This window comes from Manis javanica, chromosome 15, assembly GCF_040802235.1.
Source record: "Manis javanica isolate MJ-LG chromosome 15, MJ_LKY, whole genome shotgun sequence".
In the NCBI taxonomy this organism is placed as follows: domain Eukaryota; kingdom Metazoa; phylum Chordata; class Mammalia; order Pholidota; family Manidae; genus Manis; species Manis javanica.
This window is the reverse complement of record NC_133170.1, coordinates 82,610,791-82,629,287: the sequence shown is the minus strand read 5'-3', so window position 1 is coordinate 82,629,287 and position 18,497 is coordinate 82,610,791. Positions and strand designations below refer to the sequence as shown.

General features: G+C 50.2%; 1 protein-coding gene across 1 annotated transcript; it reads left to right on the top strand.

The window, feature by feature from the left end:
- Nucleotides 1-36: 36 nt before the first annotated feature.
- SF3A1 (splicing factor 3a subunit 1) lies at nucleotides 37-17,654 on the top strand. The gene is made up of 16 exons (XM_017659916.3): nucleotides 37-242; nucleotides 2,989-3,110; nucleotides 7,215-7,419; nucleotides 8,506-8,763; nucleotides 9,717-9,791; nucleotides 10,495-10,645; nucleotides 10,967-11,160; nucleotides 12,038-12,155; nucleotides 12,327-12,512; nucleotides 13,221-13,342; nucleotides 13,445-13,690; nucleotides 14,225-14,432; nucleotides 14,922-15,076; nucleotides 16,070-16,171; nucleotides 16,285-16,356; nucleotides 17,107-17,654. The coding sequence occupies exons 1-16, from the start codon at nucleotides 180-182 to the stop codon at nucleotides 17,206-17,208; spliced, it is 2,379 nt and encodes a 792-aa protein (XP_017515405.1). The 5' UTR covers nucleotides 37-179; the 3' UTR covers nucleotides 17,209-17,654.
- The last annotated feature ends 843 nt before the right edge of the window (nucleotides 17,655-18,497 follow it).

Below are 18,497 nucleotides of genomic sequence, written 5' to 3'. Positions count from 1 at the left end.
AGGAAGCAACGTCTCGGCGAAGGGGCGTGCCGGAAATACGTCAGCCTGGCCTCCTCTCCACGACTCGCTCGGCAACCGCCATCTTACGAGCTTCTCGGACCGTCGGTGCGGGTAAACTGCTTTGACACCGCACTGTTCACGTACCCCGAGGCGGACTGGCAGCCCTCAGCGTCGCAGTCATGCCGGCCGGGCCCGTGCAGGCGGTGCCCCCGCCGCCGCCCGCGGCCACCGAGCCTAAACAGGTACCGCGACCCCTGCACCCCGGTTGGCCGCCCGACCCTAGGCCTGGGCCCTCCTCTCCGGCGCTGGGGCTCCTCTCGCGCAGGAAGGAGCGGCCGCTTCGGAGAGCTTGGAGGGACTGCAAGTCCCAGGAGGCAACGCCCTCCCCACTTGGCGCTGCCTTCTGGTAGCAAAAGGAGCTCCCAAGACTAGTTCTCAAAGTGTGGTCCGCGGACCAGCAGCAGCCGCATCATCTGGGAGTTTATTAGAAATACAGTTTCCACCCCAGACCCTCTAAATAAGAATCTGCATTTTAACAAGATCCCACAGTGATTCATTAAAGTTTGAAAGCACGGATCCAGCCTGTACACCGGCCTTCTCTGGTAATTGGGGCCACTGGGCCCCCCCGCCCAGCCATTGCACAGTAATCCCGAATTTCCAAGATTGCACGGTACATTCTTGAATTTTGGTTCTCAGCATTTACTCGGTGCTTACTCTAAAAATCAAACACTGTACCAGGCTCGACTTCATCTGAATGAATGAAGCACAGCTCCATCCGTGGGGAGCTCACAGACTAGTGGGGAGACAGTTATAAGTGAATATTAAAGAGATGTTTATTGCCCAAACCCTACAAAAGATCTCGATCAGCTGAGGGGGGAAGATGATATGATAGGCCCTGTAATACAAGTACCAGGTGCAAAGGAGATGGTAATCTAATCACCATCGCTTTGGTGGGGGTAAAGGGGAAATTAAGGTAGGTGAAGCCCACAAGAGTTAGAGGTAAGAGGCTTTTAGAAGGATGAGTTTGTTCACCAGCCAGGTGATTGGGAAAAGGAAATGGCATTCTTTTTCATTCCACAAATAGTTGTTGAGCGCATATTGTACACTGACTGCTGTTTTGCGTTCATAATATAGTGGGGAACAAGACAAAAGAAGTCCATGCACTTTCCACAAATATTTTAAGTACTTATGTATTATTGGCATTTTCCCAGTCACTTGGGAAAAAAGAAGCAAGATCATACAAGATAAGTGCAAAGATACCAAGGTAGGAATCAGGTGGTTCCTCTGGTCAGAGCTAAATAAAGTGTGGTTGAAGCATAATGTTGGGAGAGTCGTGGCAAGAGATGCATTTCTGAGGATTTAATGTTTTCCTAATAGACAATGGGGAGAAAAGAAAGAGTTTGAAGCTAGATGGTGACATACCTGTTGCAGAAATTCAGGTACTTAGGTAGTGATGTGGAGAATTGTGCGAAGGACAGATAGGTTGTGTTATTTTAGAAAATGCTCAGCACCCTGCCTAGATTGTGGCAGGGGGCTGGGACAGAAGGGGTTGGGATTGGCAAGCTCCAAGGCCTGGAATGGCTGGTGGTGCAGGCTCTCCAGCTAAAGTGATGTGTTGGAATGCTGGTTCTGCTGTTTGGGCCAGTTAACTTCTCCGTTATTCCTCTGTTGTGTCACCTTTAAAATGGAGATAGGGCTTTTGTACCAGTTATAAGATTAATATATTTGAAGTGCTAAGTAAAGTATATGGAACCTATTCTATGCTTGATAAATGTTATCATGGAATGTGGAGATGGAGGGACAGGAGGCCACTGTTTCTGGTCTGGATGCCTCGGTACCTGGTTGGCCATTCATGAGGAAAGAGGTTAGCTGTCAAAGTGCTCAGGAGTCAGCTGGATCTGAAGCTCTGTGGCACACAAGAGTGATCGGGACATCGATTTGGCCAGGATCGTTCAGCATAGAGGTAGGTGGGGAACAGAGGATGTGGCTATGAATGCCTGAGGACAGCATGAATATTGTGAAGACAACTGAGAACAGAATTTTGGGGATCCCTAACATAGGACAGGTGGTGAAACGGCCAGGAAGGAGACTTGGATGGAATGGTGAGCAAGAAGGAAAGACAGGTGAGAATAGGACCTGGGGGTTGAGGAGTGAAGAGCTTGTGAAGAAGTTGTCACTGGTCATATAGCCAGGTAACCACTGTAGTTGGCTGTTTGGTAGAAGCACTTGAAATGGATGAGGACCAAATGGGAGGTAAGGAAGTGGGAAAGGCAAGACTGGAAGAACTCAGGACATTTAGCTACCAGGGGAAGAGGGAGATGGGGAGAGGGCAGCCGCAGGAGCATGAGGACAAAGGGGAAATTTTTATTTTTCTAAGATTAGAGATTTGACCCTTTCTTTACTGAGGGGAAGAAGCTAGTAAGGAAGGGATATTGCAACTTACAGGACAATTAATATTAAGTATTCCAATGGAGTTTGACAAAATATTTGATCATTGAGTGGTGGTTAAAATTATGGAATGGATGTAAAAGGGGCTTTCAGGGCAGAAAGAGCTGCCAGCAAGGAGTTTCGTTTCTTTGTTCAGTAAACAATTGCCAAATATCCCATGCCAGGCACATCCTTGGGTGTGGGAGATAGACTTGGCTTTCTAGATTCTGGAACATGGTTTCTCAGAATGTGGTCAGATCTCTCCTTGCATCTGAATCACTTGTTCACTTGGTAAAAATGCAGATTCCTGGTGCATCTGAGACAGTCTAGCTGGGGAAAGCCAAAAAAGGCTGCTCTTTTTTTACTCGTTCCCCAGGAGAGTCCCATACAAGCACAGTGTAGTTAAGAGAACCTCTCTTCTAGAGGAGAGGGTCCTTGACGTGAGGGACGTCAATGGGGGAGAATCTGTATTCTCAATAATATTTTGGAGGAGTTTAATGGTAGGGAACCAGCCCAAAGCCAAAAACTTAAAGACCTTATTTTCTTTTCCTATTTTCACAGCCCACAGAAGAAGAAGCATCTTCAAAGGAGGATTCCACTCCTTCCAAGCCAGTGGTGGGGATAATTTACCCTCCTCCGGAGGTCAGGAATATTGTTGACAAGACCGCCAGCTTTGTGGCCAGGTAACATAGCTACTTCTGCTCATGTGAGTCACAGGTAGATTTAGTACCAGGGGCTCCTGAATCTGCCTAAGGGTGACATCTAGGTGTTTAAAGTGTCATTGTCAGCTTTGATCTGTTAGCTCATCTAAAACCACAATGTGGTGGGATAGGCAACGGGCAGGACTGATGTCTCCAGCCTGCTAGTGGCAGAGTGCGAGTCACCCAGCCCCAGAGTCACCAGGAGCCTGTGCTTTCACATTGGGCTGAGGAAGAGCCTGGAAAGCTGTTTTGTCATAGATGGATACTCTGTGCATCTTTATTTGAGCTGCTGGCATGAGGAATACAAAAAAGGGAGTTAATCATTCTCATTGTGCAAGGACAACATTCCTCAGAGCCTCAAACGACCCATGTGCAAAATGGAATAAATGCCACCTCAGAGTTGTTGTGAGGCAGGGGAGGTAATGGGACTGGATTCAGTTCAGGCACAGCGTGAAGGTTTAGCTGTCTTCTTAGGTGGCATAGAAATTAGTCCAACTTCCTCATCCTTTCCCGTTGTACTTACATATGCTCACACTTCATCGGATGGCTTTTTTTTTTTAATTTTTTATTAAGGTATTACTGCTATACATGCTTTAAAGATTTCACATGAAAAAACAATGTAGTTACTACATTTACCCATATTATCAAGTCCTTACCCATACCCCAATGCAGTCACTGTCCATCAGTGTAGTAAGATGCCACAGATTCACTATTTGGGATGGCATCTTCTTGATGGCCACTTGACTCCAAAGGTCAATACATTTCTTAGTTTAGAGTATTTAAAGTATCTTTGGCAGCCAGCAGGCTACATCTAGCCTACAGATCTTTTATTTGACCTCACGATATTTTCTTAAAACTTGAGTTAGATGACACTGTTTAAAAATTAGTAGATTGCACAATAAACCTTGATTTCTGGCTTCTCGACAAACTGGACATCTCCTTGACTGGAAGCAGCTAGCTCAGGGCCAACTGCTGTCCTCAGTCAGAGCAGAATGCTTTCCCTGGGGCCATCCCTCGACCCCTTGGCAGAATCCCCATCACAGTACATCATTTAATAGATGGGCCCTTCCTTTCCTAACCTAACAAAATGAAACAGAAGGAGGTTACTCTGGCTGAGATCTTTCACTGTATCTTTTCACATGGACACCGTGAAATCCATGTGGATTCATAACACATTTCAAAACCTTTGATTAACCTAAGTATTGGGTTAAAACTGCTCTATGCTCAGTTGAATGTTATTGGTCTGTGTCAGATTTTGGGCAGCAGGTGTTGTGTCTATGATAAATGTTTAATGTCTCATAGCAACACTCATTCTTCCCCCTTTCCCCTGATAGTTTAAAAACAGAAAAAATAGGAAAAGGGTGTTGGAGGAAGAATCACCACAATCTCACTGCAAGAATAGTTTCTACAGCTGTTTTCACTTTTTCCTGTTTCCTTCTGGCCTGTGGCATCCTTTTTTAGATCCTTATAATACTAGTAGAGATAGTTTCACATCCTGCTTTTCCCTTTCGAGCTGTGGTGTAAGCCTTTTCCCATGTGCTCCCCGGTTCCTGATGCTTTGTGGCCCTCTCTGCAGAGGACACACCACCTTGAGGTGACAGGCCTTGACTTGGCCATCGCCTCTGTATTTTCCTTGAAGGTTGTTTGCAACATTTCAGTTTGGCAATTGAAGCTATAGGGAAGTCTCTAAGCATTTTCTTTCCTTTCTAGCTTGTTTCCTTAGGAGATTCTGTGTGGTATGCTACTGGCTTGAAAGAACATTTTTAAAGATTTCTTAAAACATTTTGCCAAGTACCTTTCTAATAATTTTGTGCCAACCTCTGCTGCCACAGAAGTAAGAGTCTATCCAAGTTTCCTTAAAAATAAATGCACATATCCACATCTCTAGATCTATTTTTGGCTATGATGATTGCAATGTAGGCATTTCTAAAATCTGAGGACTTGCTTTTGTTTATGTTGCATTGAAAGTACAGACCAGCATCTCACTCTGGGATAAAGAAAGCAAGTTAAAAGGATAAAAGAAGTCGCCTCACTTCTGTTCACACATATTGATTGATAGCACATGCAACCAAGTGTGATTTTTTCCAAAAGGAGTGTTTTTTCTCTAGTTTTCCTTCCATTCCCTACATTTTCTTGTCAAGAAACTGAAGTGGAAATTACCCTTACAAAGTCCCACCAGCTGGGTTGAGTCAGAGCATGTCTTTTTTTCCTGAAATCTATTCCTTGTGTTAGAGAATATAATTCTAAAATTAACATGAAATTAACATGAACTTAAAGCATCAGAGTAACTTGGAATGAACATTTCTGCCTGTTTGTTGTATCTTTCAGATTGTTCCCAGATGTGGTGAGGTCATGGCTTAGAAGGCAGTGATAGAGGAGACAGCCAGAGCCCCCTTTTCTAGCAGCCCTTTGTCTCCCCCCGGGCGTTTGCTGGGTATGGTGGCCTGATTTAGCAGTATTTAAGTGTGGATTCACCTCCCTCCTGGCATGTGATTTGCATTCTTTAAAGAGGGAAAGAGTGCTTCTTCTCCAAGCAGGAAGTTCTAGTTGGACTAACATATTGTCATGTGGAGACCTCATGGTGTTGGTGACACTGCCGAGCGTGAGCATGACCAGGACTTGGGGAGGAGCTAGTCTAGGTGTTGATGACCACCGTCCTGGCACAGATTATGGTCCTAATCTGGTCACAGCGATGCCTGTACCCTGTCTCCTGTGGTCTCTTCATCAGGGCCAGGATGTGAAAGGCTGAAGAGAGTGGAGCAGCCTGGGTGCCAACAGCCCTGGAGCTGTCCTTGGGTGTGTTTGGGATAGCTCTCGGTGCTGGGCTTTGGCTGGAGGGCAGAAGAAACCCCACTGATGTCTAATATCCAGATCATGTCTAATGTTTCTGGAACAGCCTCTTCTAGCCTTCGTAGGAGTGACAGCCCTTGTATTTGCAAGCCACTGTTTGATTCAAAAAGAGTTTGGCATCTCCGTAACTAGTTCAATCTTATCAGTACTTCAAGGTAGAGGATAAGGTGGTGTTAGGCATATGTTACACATGGGAAATCAAGTCAAAGAAAAGTTCAGTAACTTGGTGAGTCAGTAGTGAACCCAGAACTTGAACATGTTCACATTTTGTGTCTTTAAAGTTAGTACACTTTCTGACTGATATAGGTATTGTGTATGTGTGACACCATTGGGATTCTTTAAAAAAAAAAAATCTGGGTTCTCTAAACATCATGAGAGGACGTTTTTCATTATCCTGAAGTTTTAAAGGCAAACAAAAGGTATGCAGAAAACTGTCCCAGGTACAGAGAGAGATGGGAGAACTTCCGGTGATCTTAACTGCTCCCCTGTCATCTGAATGTGCCCGCAGAGCGGCAGGGATCTGAGTCCTTGGAGAACTGTTTCCTGTGTGGGCTTCACCCTCTAGTATATGACGTGATTTTAGGCAGTACTTCAATGAAGCATAAAATCAGATTCTCTACATTTTCATTTTTTTTTCCCTGTCCTTCTTGTTACCCAAAGAACAGAGTCTCAGTTTGGTGCTAGGGTACCTCGAACACCTCCCCAGTACTCAGTCCTCCCTCTTTTTGTCTAAGAGAACTGGCCCCAGTCCCAGCAAACTTTGAGCTAAACTTTAAGTACATTACTTTATTTTCATTTAATTTTATAACTGCCACCTATTAGTAAAGCTATACTGATTGTTATTTGAAGTAGTAATATATGCCTGCTTTTTAAAATACATTTCTTAAGGTAAATAAATTTTGAAAAAGAAAAACCAGACAGTTTGGAAACGTCCGGCCTGGCAGAGGAGCTGCAGGGGCGGTCCTGGGAAGCCCTGTGGTAGAGGAGGCCTGTGCCAGGCTGGAGGCGGCCAGGGACACTGGCAGCGGCGCCGGGCTGGAGGCGGCTGGGGATACCGGCAGCGGCGCCGGGCTGGAGGCGGCCCGGGACACCGGCAGCAGCGCCAGGAATCTCGAGGAGGAGCTCTGCTCTGCCGAGGGGCAGGCCTGTTTGAGGGGTGGTGGCCAGAGGCTCAGATGAGTGGTCTGGGCCTGAGCAGTTGCGGGGGTTATGATGTTAATTCTTTCTTCCTTCTAGAAACGGACCTGAATTTGAAGCTAGGATACGGCAGAACGAAATCAATAACCCCAAGTTCAACTTCCTGAACCCCAACGACCCTTACCATGCCTATTACCGCCACAAGGTCAGCGAGTTCAAGGAGGGGAAGGCTCAGGAGCCCTCAGCCGCCATCCCTAAGGTCATGCAGCAGCAGCAGGCCGCACAGCAGCAGCTGCCCCAGAAGGTGGGCTCCAGCCCCACCCTGTGCTCCCCCAGGCTGAGGGAGGGTCCCGGGCTCTGCACACCTCACAGCCCCCAGGGAGAGGAGTGAGGGTTTACCCTGTCTCACAGGGGCACGCGCTGGACGAGACGGCAAAGTGCCGCTGACAGCTGTTGTTTCTGGAGCACTGCTTGTCGGGCTCTGCCCGGTGCTTCAGGAGCCTCACGGGGCACCAGCAGGGTGACCATTTCACAGATGAGGAATCTGAGGCTTGGGAAAGTGCATTTTACCCAAGGCCATAGTCGGGACTCTGTGAAGTCCATGTTCTCAGCCCCTCCTTGTCTTGGTCAAGGGTATAAGGGCAATGCTGTGATGTGGCTGTGGACCACTTTTGTGCCATCCCTCCCTCCTGGTTCGCCTTCCTAAGGCTCCTCCATCTGAACTGCCCTAATGTCCCCCTCAGCACAGCCCAGTGCTATGGACTGCTAGAGTTTCAGTGAAGATGGGAAGGGTTGGCACATTTTGCCTCCTGGGTAGACCTAGGCTAGTCCCTGAATCATGGTGGCAAAAGCTGCCCTTTATTTTTATAGTGGGAAATAAAGGTTGACTCAGGTTCTGAGACTTTGCATCACAATTTACTACTCCTAAGGCCTCAGGTTCCTCATCTATAAAAGGGATTCCCAGTACCTGTTCTGTCTACCTTGTGGTTTTTGTGGAGGCCGGATAAGTTAATGAATGTGGAAGTCTTCTGTCTAGCGGTTTCCTCCCCACTTATTAGGGCTTACTGCGTCCTCTGTTCCTTTTAGGTGAGATTTAATAAGCCATTTTCCTGTCAGATCTTCTGCCACCTGGTTTTGGACCTGGGTTTCAGGGCAGCAGCAGAACACAGAGGGGAACAGATCTTACTTGAAGCCATTCAGGGAATTGAGGCCTCAATTAGCCAAGAAATGAGGGTTCTCATGAGTTAGAGTTCTCTCATACAATGCGCCCTTGGTGTGCACTTGATGAACAAGTGCAGTGGTGCCTGCTGTCCTGCTGGGGGCTCGCTCTCAGCCCCTCTGGAGCCAGTCCACCTCTGTGCTGCTTGCTCATATTCCCTCTGCGTTTCAGGTCCAAGCTCAGGTGATCCAAGAGAGCATTGTGCCCAAAGAACCCCCTCCCGAGTTTGAGTTCATCGCAGACCCCCCTTCCATCTCAGCCTTCGACCTGGATGTGGTGAAGCTGACGGCTCAGTTTGTGGCAAGGAATGGACGCCAGTTCCTGACCCAGCTGATGCAGAAAGAGCAGCGCAACTACCAGTTTGACTTCCTCCGCCCACAGCACAGTCTCTTCAACTACTTCACGAAGCTGGTGGAACAGTATACCAAGGTGCCTGGGCAGGGTGGGGCCGGGGTACCGGGTCCTGGGGAGCAAGTCATCTCACCAGGAGCACTCTAACCACTCACTGTCTGCAGACAGACAGACAGACGACTGTTTCCTGGATTAAGATCCCGAGATCCTTTTTTATTCTGTTATTTTCTTCTCCCTTCTCCCTCAGAACTTGGGTATTTAGTACTCTAACCTGAGGGCACTGGTGTCTCCCACTAGCCATGGGAGACTCTAGGAGCAGAACAATTCTTGGGGTGGAGGTACAGGGAGAATGGGGTGGGGCTGAGGCACTTTGCCAGTGACAGTAGATGCTGTTGGCATAGTTGGGATGACTGCCTCTTTTGAGCAAAAAAGTCAGCATTCATTCTCAGCATGTATACATTGAGTGTCAGACGTTGTTCCAGGTGCTGGAGATAGGATAGTAAACAGAAGACAGAGAAATCCTGTCTTCGTGGAATTTTCTTGGTCTAGTGAAGGGGTGATAAGCAAGTGAAATGTTTTTGGAAGGTCAAATGGTGATAGGTACTATGGAGAAAGAGAAAGCAGCGGACATAAATCCAGGCAGGTGGGGCTTGTGGGCTCCAGTCTTAAATAGGATCATCAGGGGAGGCCTAGTAGCATCTCCAAGGGGTAGGAGCAGATCCATCCTCTGCAAACAGCGATCACGTATTGTCCGTATTGGGTGGTCTCCCAGTGAGTTTGCATACTTTCCTGCTGATCCTTGTAGCAACCTTTTAAGTTGATGGCACCAGCTTAAGTGGTGGTGTCACTATTTTGTAGAGGGAAATCAGCTTACAGAGGATCAGTAATTGGCCTAAAGTCACACAGACTCATGGAGCTGGGTTTGGGACCCGGAATCCCTTGCTCTCCCTTCTGTGACTTCAAATGCCCTGAAAGGCCACCTCTTTGTTCCGTGTTGTGCTGAAGGGTATCTTAACACTTCTGTGTTTCAGATCTTGATTCCGCCTAAAGGATTATTTACAAAGCTCAAGAAAGAGGCTGAGAATCCTCGAGAAGTCTTAGACCAGGTAAACTGAATTTCTCATAACCAGTTACTTAACAGTGCTAATGATATTGCATGACTTCTGTTTTGTGTTTAGAAATAGGAATAGTCTCTGAGGCAGTGCCTTGTTACGCTCCAGGCACAGGACTGGTGGGAAGAAAGGCCTTATGGCTGCAAAGGGCAGAGGAACATGGATTCTCTGCTCCCCAGCTTTGTGCTTTGCTCTCAGCTTCACTAGGTTCCCCTCTTTTCTCCCTTTGCTAGAAGCCCACTCCTGAACAGGCTCAATGGAGGCATAGGCCTTTTGACGCCGCAGGCATATTGATACTGCTGGTCCGGGTGGCTGCATGAAAGCCTTTGTTCAGGCTCTCAGACTGCTGTTTCTCTTGCGGCTACTCGGCTGTCGTGCAGGCTTCCTGGGAGGGAGTTGGCTACTCTGAGCACGGGCCCCTTACCAGCTCAAACAAAACTCTGAGTTTATAACAAACAGCTGCCGTCGGACCCCAGACAGAAGGTTTCTGTGGCACTTAGAATTTTCATCCTGGGCCAGACCCTGGGCCTGCCTGAAACCAGATGCAAATAGCATAGTTTTCTCCGGAAACTTCCTCTTACGGACAGAGCAGCCTCCCGTTCTGTAGGAGATGCTGACTGGTGAGTGCCCTGCAGGTGGCAGCCTGGTCAGGAGCCCACTGATTCAGCTCAGCCCGTGCTGTTTCCTGTCCCTTCAGGTGTGTTACCGAGTGGAGTGGGCCAAGTTCCAGGAGCGCGAGAGGAAGAAGGAAGAGGAGGAGAAGGAGAAGGAGCGGGTGGCCTATGCGCAGATCGACTGGCATGATTTTGTGGTGGTGGAAACGGTGGACTTCCAACCCAATGAGCAAGGTGGGTCTGTGAGGAAGGTAAGTCTGTGACTCCGGATGGGGAGCCAGGAGTTCAGAGTCTTCTGGGTGTTCTTTTTGAGCAGTTCCCAGGGGTCAGCAGAGTTCTTCAGAGGGCCTTTTCGTTTGTTTCATCGCTGCTCCTGAAAGATTTCAGTTTTACCGCATTGCCCTAGTTAAACCCAATTTCAGCAAATACTGTGCTAGACCCCGTGTGGGCTTCTGGAGAAAGGAGAGAAATCAGCCCAAGCCCGTGGAGCGCTCGAAGGGGGAGAGAGAGAATGTCCGGGAGGCCTCCCTCTGACTCTGGCTCGCCCTCTGCCAGGGAACTTCCCACCCCCCACCACCCCGGAGGAGCTCGGGGCCCGCATCCTCATCCAGGAGCGCTACGAGAAGTTCGGGGAGAGTGAGGAGGTCGAGATGGAGGTTGAGTCTGATGAGGAAGACGAGAAACAGGAGAAGGCAGAGGAGCCTCCTTCCCAGCTGGACCAGGACACCCAAGTGCAAGACATGGATGAGGTATGCCCCTGGGGGGCCTGCGGGGGTGACCTTCTCCCCTGGGGTCCAAGGAGGTAGGGTGCTCGCCGCCAGGGTCGGGTCCAGCTCCCTTCAGAACCTAAAGGAGGTATGGGTCCTGAACAAGATACCCTGTCTGAGCAGCTGCGTAAGCCCAGGCAGCACAGAGCCTCTTCCCAGTCAGGCAACAAAGATGCATTCACAAGCAAGGATCGGAAAGCTGTGCCGGCTCCGTTCTGTGACCTTCCTCTTTTGCCCAAAGGCCCTGCTCCCCACCCTCTCCATGCTGGTTCTCTGGGAACTGCACCGTGATTTGATGCATTCGAGCTTAGGCCTAAATGACGAGCGGTTCCCAGAGCTTTTCTAAGCGTAGTCTGTGCTGCTTTTCGGCCACCTCTACCCTCTTCAAGGCAGGCCCTTCAAGCAGGCATAGAGGCTCCGGAGCCAAGCGGCCCTCCTGCCCTCAGGAAGAATTTGTGTGCAAGCCCGAGAAGAAAAGGCCCCTGTGTCTGTGGGAATGGACTTTTTCTTTTCCTCCCAGCATTGCTCCATGAGCGGCTATCCTTGAGTGCCAACTTGCTCCCCACACCCCTCCCCAGCATGTTAAGTGCCCTGGGCCTCCTGGGACTGCTTGGTGCCAGCTGCTAGAAGTGCCTGGGCGGAGTGTCAGCATCACAGTCCCCAGCCCCAGCGCTCCATTCATGCTGAGGAAACAGCTTGGCCAGCTGCCGGCTGGCCTCGGCTGCCCCAGGAGGCTTAGCACACAGACACTGGCTGGCAGGGGCCTAGTCTCCTGCCACCCTGAGAGCCACCAGGGCTGAGCTACAGGGAGATGGCTTCTTAGCCTCTCTCTGAGTCCTGTCACTACTTTGCTTTTCAGGGTTCAGATGATGAAGAAGAAGGGCAGAAAGTACCCCCACCCCCAGAGACACCGATGCCTCCACCTCTGCCCCCCACTCCAGATCAGGTCATTGTCCGGAAGGACTATGACCCCAAAGGTAGGGCCTGCTTTCTTGCCCTCACATGTTCCTTGGACCTGTCTGTTTCTAGGAGGGCTCGAGGCAGCTTGTCACAGGCTTCATGTTGGGAGGAGGACTTCGTCGTATCCAGTGCCCTCTTACCCCAGGCTGCCACCTAGTGTTCTCACTCAAGCATCTGTTTCCTTTTAGCTTCCAAGCCCCTGCCTCCAGCCCCTGCTCCAGATGAGTATCTTGTGTCCCCCATCACGGGAGAGAAGATCCCTGCCAGCAAAATGCAGGAACACATGCGCATTGGTCTTCTTGACCCCCGCTGGCTGGAGCAGCGAGATCGCTCCATCCGTGAGAAGCAGAGTGATGATGAAGTGTATGCACCAGGTGAGGGGGATTCCCCCGCTCAGGCTGTACCCCTTCTCTGACAGCCCTGACTAGCTTTGGCCCCTGAAAATCTCTAAACTGCAATTTGTTTTAAGCAAACACAGGAAACAAAAAGTGAGGTCAACAAAAGCTTTTGAGGATAGGTGCAGCCCGTGATGCTACAAAAGATTCCATGTTTCCTGGAAGGATTTTCTAGAAGGACTGTAGGATTCCCCCAAAGGCTGACACCTGAGTGGATGGCACATGCCCTTTGACATTCTAGAGCAAGACCGTAGCTGGGAGGCATGCTCGTTCTGGGGGCTGTCTGGACTGAGGACTCCGATGGCTAAAGTACCCCAGGCACCTTGAAATCAGACGCAGTGGTCCTGGGACTGCTGTGTGAGAAGCAGCATGATAGGGAGGGAACCGTTGCAGAGGCAGGAGGACCAGGCTTTTGGTGCTGACTGCTCCTTGGCCTCTTGTGTAACCATGTCTGAGTTGCCTTGCGTAAGTCCAGGGGCTGGGCAAGCTCTGGTTTACAGGCTTAGTGCTGATCGGGCCTCTTCTCCCAGGCTTCGAGGACAGGCCTGCTGTGGTGGGACCCGAGTCAGCCTCATCCCCTGCGATCAGCCTCCACCTGCTCCAGGAAAGCTGCTTGCAGCCTTGTTGGAAGGGTGCCTGGTTTAGTTTCTCTTTCTCTCCTCTGCTTCTGTTCTGTGACTGTATCAGGTCTGGATATTGAGAGCAGCTTGAAACAGTTGGCTGAGCGGCGTACTGACATCTTCGGTGTGGAGGAAACAGCCATCGGGAAGAAGATTGGTGAGGAGGAGATCCAGAAGCCGGAGGAGAAGGTGCGGTTCAGATGGAACCTGGTGCCTTCCGGTCCTCAGACTCCCGCACGTGGGGTCGGTTCCAGGAGCTCTGTCAGGCTATGGTTTTGCTTCCCCTTGCAGGTGACCTGGGACGGCCACTCTGGCAGCATGGCCCGCACCCAGCAGGCTGCCCAGGCCAATATCACCCTCCAGGAGCAGATTGAGGCCATCCACAAGGCCAAGGGCCTGGTGCCGGAAGATGACACCAAGGAGAAGATCGGCCCCAGCAAGCCCAATGAGATCCCCCAGCAGCCCCCAGCTCTGTCTTCAGCCACCAACATTCCCAGCTCGGCCCCACCCATCACCTCTGTGCCCCGGCCCCCTGCCGTAAGCCTGCAGCCACCTTGTGAATTGGAGCTTGCTTCTTGGGGTTGGACACTATTAACTGAGAAGGGCAGCTCCCTTGCAGTGGTGCCCAGATACCCAGTGGGTTGAGTTGAGAAAGACCTCTCCAGTTGGAAGTGGGAAAATCTGACCTGATCTTGTGTCTGTGTGGGAGGATCGGAACAGGGACGGAGGCAAGTGGCAAATGTGAAGCAGGCTTGGGGCAAAGGAGGGCTTGAAGGGGTTGTCAACTGCTGGCCTGTCTCCACGAGGCTAAGTTGAGGTCAGCCTCTTTAGTGGCTCTCTCAGTGCCACAAGCAGCTGGTTGAGTCCACGTGGAAAGAATGTCTCCTTGGGCCTCTCTGGGCATATTTCCTGTCAGAGCCTGGTGTGAGGCTACAGTGTGCCACCCCTGGGGGCTGAGGCAGGGCTGCCCAGCCCCCATCCTCAAGGCTGCGGGTGGCCAGTGGCGAGCTGTGTGTACCTTGGGATCCAGCCTGGGCTTCCTCTGACCTGTGGGTCCTTTCTGTTCCACAGATGCCACCACCTGTTCGTACCACAGTTGTGTCTGCGGTACCTGTTATGCCCCGACCCCCAATGGCATCAGTGGTCCGTCTGCCCCCAGGCTCAGTGATCGCCCCTATGCCACCTATCATCCATGCACCGAGGATCAATGTGGTGCCCATGCCTCCCTCGGCCCCTCCTATCATGGCACCCCGCCCACCACCCATGATTGTGCCAACAGGTCAGTGTCCCTCATGTCACTTTCTAGGCCATTGGGTGCGTCAGCACTACAGGCCACACTGAGCAGAGTGGTGTCTGGTGGTGGTGCCCTCTGTTGCATCTGGGGGTCTAGCCAGGAGGAGAACTTTGCTTCCCTATGCGACAAATCCCTAAGCTGGGAGCTGGGGAGCACGGCTCCTGGGGGAGGTAGGCTGATGTGGCAGAGCTGGAGTCCGCACTCCACACGGGTTAGGCCCAGGCAGGCCCAGACGCCTGACGATGTTTGCTGTCAGCTGGCATCTGCTCCGGCCAGTCCTCTGCTGCCTAATCTGGGCAACCTCCCAGGTCACCCTGCCAGGGAACCTGCTGGCTGCCAGACTCAGCAAGGAGTGGCCCTTCACACCTCTGCCTGGGAGAAATGGGAAACCACTGCAGTCTCTCACCTCTCAGAAGCCCTGGGTCCTGGGTCCCTTTCCCTACTTACTCAGCTGCTTATTTCTGTTACATGCAGCCTTTGTGCCTGCTCCCCCTGTGGCCCCTGTGCCAGCTCCAGCCCCAATGCCCCCTGTCCACCCACCACCTCCCATGGAAGATGAGCCTACCTCTAAGAAACTGAAGACAGAAGACAGCCTCATGCCTGAGGACGAGTTCTTACGCAGGAACAAGGTATGGGGTCCCAGGGTGCTGCCTGTAGCTGGGAGGCCCAGTCCTGCCCCAGTCACACACCCTGGCTCACCCTATTCCACAGTTTTAGCTTCGGGGCCAAGGTCAGCCGCTGGAGGTCTTGGGAGGGTTTCTGAGTACACATTAGATGTGGGGTCAGCAGTGGGAGGAACAGATGGTGTTGGTGGTCCCCCCTTGTGTGAACTATTGTTATGGGGGCCAGCAAGGAGAACCCAGCTGCACAGGCAGCAGGACTTGGGTGTGAAAGGGGCCCAGGACTGGAGGAACTCCTGGGTACAGTTGTTAATTTCTCTGTGGCCTTTGCATCCAGCTACAGCCGTAGTAGGGGATCCTGCTGGGGTGCTGGAAATAAGGGAAGGTGGGAAGCTCGCACTGCTGTTCCCTAGGGAAGCTGTTAGGCTCTGGTAGGAGGCAGAAACCATCCCAGTTCTACTCCCCCAATGCATTTGACCAAAAATTTTTTTGTTATTTTTTCCTTCTGATAATAGTTCTCACTTTCCAAGTACTTACTTGAATGCCAGGGTAGTGCCACACATTTTATGGGCACTTGGCCACTTAATGCTCATGACAGTACCACACAGCAGTTGGTAATCAACTGCTTTACAGACATTGCATTGAGCCTTGGAGAGACCTACTTAGCAGGGAAGCTGAGCTGGGAACTCAGGTCTTCTGACCTCCAAGCTCATATTCTTTCCCCCTGTGGTGCTTCTTGGGAATTTGCAGAGCATTTTCCTATCACTTCTTCAACTCCAGATTCAATAGTAGGTTGGGTAAGGATCCTTTTAAAGAAGAGAGACCAAATCTTGAAAAGGAGTGATTTGAGCCACGTTACAAGTGGTGTCAGTAGTGAATTGGGCCAGAGTCCAGGAGCCCAGAAGGTGAGGTGCCATTGTCTGGACTGGCCCAGGAATAGGGGAGCATAGTTTCTAATTGACTCAGGGCTCCCAGGCATAACAGCCACTTCCTGTTTTGCAGGGTCCAGTGTCTATCAAAGTCCAAGTACCCAACATGCAGGATAAGACAGAATGGAAACTGAATGGACAGGTGCTGGTCTTCACCCTCCCACTCACAGACCAGGTATGAGTTGCTGCTACCAGCTGGCATCAGGTGCTGGGGAACAAGAGTTCAAGGGGCAGCTTCCTCCAGCTGACCTTAGCAGTGGGGTAAAGGACCTCTCCTTGGTCCCATAGGTCTCTGTCATCAAAGTGAAGATTCATGAAGCCACGGGTATGCCTGCAGGGAAACAGAAGCTACAGTATGAGGTGAGTCAGGTGTCCGTGGTCCTGCTGCTTGGATCACAGTGCTTCTGCTGTTCCAGAAACGTAAATCCTCTGTGGCATTAAAGGACTGGGAAGACACCTGGATGTGGCCGTCTTGAGTCCATCCTAGAAATGATGGTGCTGGCTGGGAGTGCTGGGCTAGGTTAGCTTAGCAGGATGAGGCTCTGGTGGGGATCACAGTACAGTTTTGTGTGGTGTTTGAAAAACTCTCTGCCTCAATGGCTAGGGTGGATATTTGGGGCCAAAATGTGGGAATGCTCTGGTGGGTTTCTGGCCCAATAGTGGAGACATCCCAACCAGTGTGGTCTTGGGGAGCCTGGGTTTGTGCCTGGACACAGAGATGATAGTCCAGTTCAGCCTGCCACGTCACAGAGGCCTGCTGTGTTTTCCCTCTTTGAACTTTGACAAATCTCTACTTTGGGCCTTAGTTTCCTGCTCTGTAAGATGAGGCTATAGGACTAGTTGATCTCTAAAGGTCTTAGGATTTGAGAATCAGAATTTCATGGGGTTGGTCAGTGTCAACTTTGGTAGGAAGGAAGGAAGAAAAAGCAAAACATTCTAGGAGGAACCAGAGACCTTTAGTCCTGCCCTGGGCCATGTCCCCTCCCCCCCACTGCCCCTCCTTCCTTCAATATAAATTCAGGGTTGTAAACAGACATTGGGAGTCGTGAGGCTGTATGATGTGCCCAAGGCGAGATTGCCCTGCACTAAGGCACGCTGTCTGTTCTCCAGGGCATCTTCATCAAGGATTCCAACTCGCTGGCTTACTACAACATGGCCAATGGTGCCATCATCCACCTGGCCCTCAAGGAGAGAGGCGGGAGGAAGAAGTAGAAGAGAGAAGCTTGCTGTCAAGTCCCAGCCCCTGCCGTTTGTCTCTCCTGTCCCTGACGCCCTGCTCCAGACCCAGAAGACCCTGCCTTGCACGTTTGTTTTTCTCTTAACTAAGTTTAAAAATTCAAATTGTCCTGCAGAATTTCAGCCCCATTCAGACCCTCCCTCATTAATAAGATAGGGCCTTTTAGCCACTCTTTCCCCAGTAGTCTCTGGAATCCCTTTACATTTGGGTCTTGATTTAAGGGGATTCATTTCTTTGGGCAGCCCGTTAGGAAATGTAAACCCAGGGATGTCCTGTGAAATAGTGTCATAGTGCCGTCTGGCAACTTGCTGATCGACTGTGGTTGTTACTGTCATTCATCATTTTGTATCTTAACCATGGGCTGCCTAATAAATCTCTTGGACCCTTTTTGTGAAATAAATATCATAAGATTTGTCCCTTGGCCACCTGTGCCCTGTCGAGACCTGAGGCATGACATGGCCCAGTGCCTTGTGACTCCTCTCCTCTCGGGGGAATGTAAGGCTGTTAACTAAATTCTTGATGTCATCAAGTCTTTTTTGAAACCTTCTCAGGAAGATACATTTTTGTTGCTATTTTAAAACCTTTGGGCTCTCCAAAGGCATAGCCTCATGTATTTAACAGACTAATACAGGATGCTGGCAAAATGCCAGGCCCACAGAAGAACAAGGACAGATGAGAGGCAGTAACTGGGTCAGTGGGCAGCAGAGAAGCACATGCAGAGTAGGCTCGAGGGTAGTAGTTTCCTGCAGGCCCGGAATCACCTGATTGGTTCTGTGACCTTGGGTAGGTGGCTTACCTTAAGTGAGCATAGGGACATGATGAGGTCTTAAAAAATTATTTATTTTAAAAATACTTTGTTGTACCAAGGCCATGAACTACTCTAAGGACTTCATAAAATCTAACCAATTTACTCTTAATTCTTTTAAGCACTTAGTCAATTTTAACTCCTGTCATCCTGAGGTAGGTCCTGTTTCATACTTAAGTAAACTGAAGCACAGAGAGGGTGAGTTGCATGCCCACAGTCACACAGTAAGAAGTTGAATAGGGAATGTGTGCAAAACACTTGTCACAGTCCTTGCCCCCTAGTAACGGCCAGACACAGGCTGTTATTTTTGCAATATACTGTCACAGGGAGGTAGGCTCTACTGTGGATGTTCAGAGGGAGGAAGGTGTGAGCCTGTTGATAACCATTTCCTGGTTTTAAACTTAAACCTGAAGATCTCATGTGTTTATTCCCAATGCCTTTTCTTTGCAGTCCCCACAT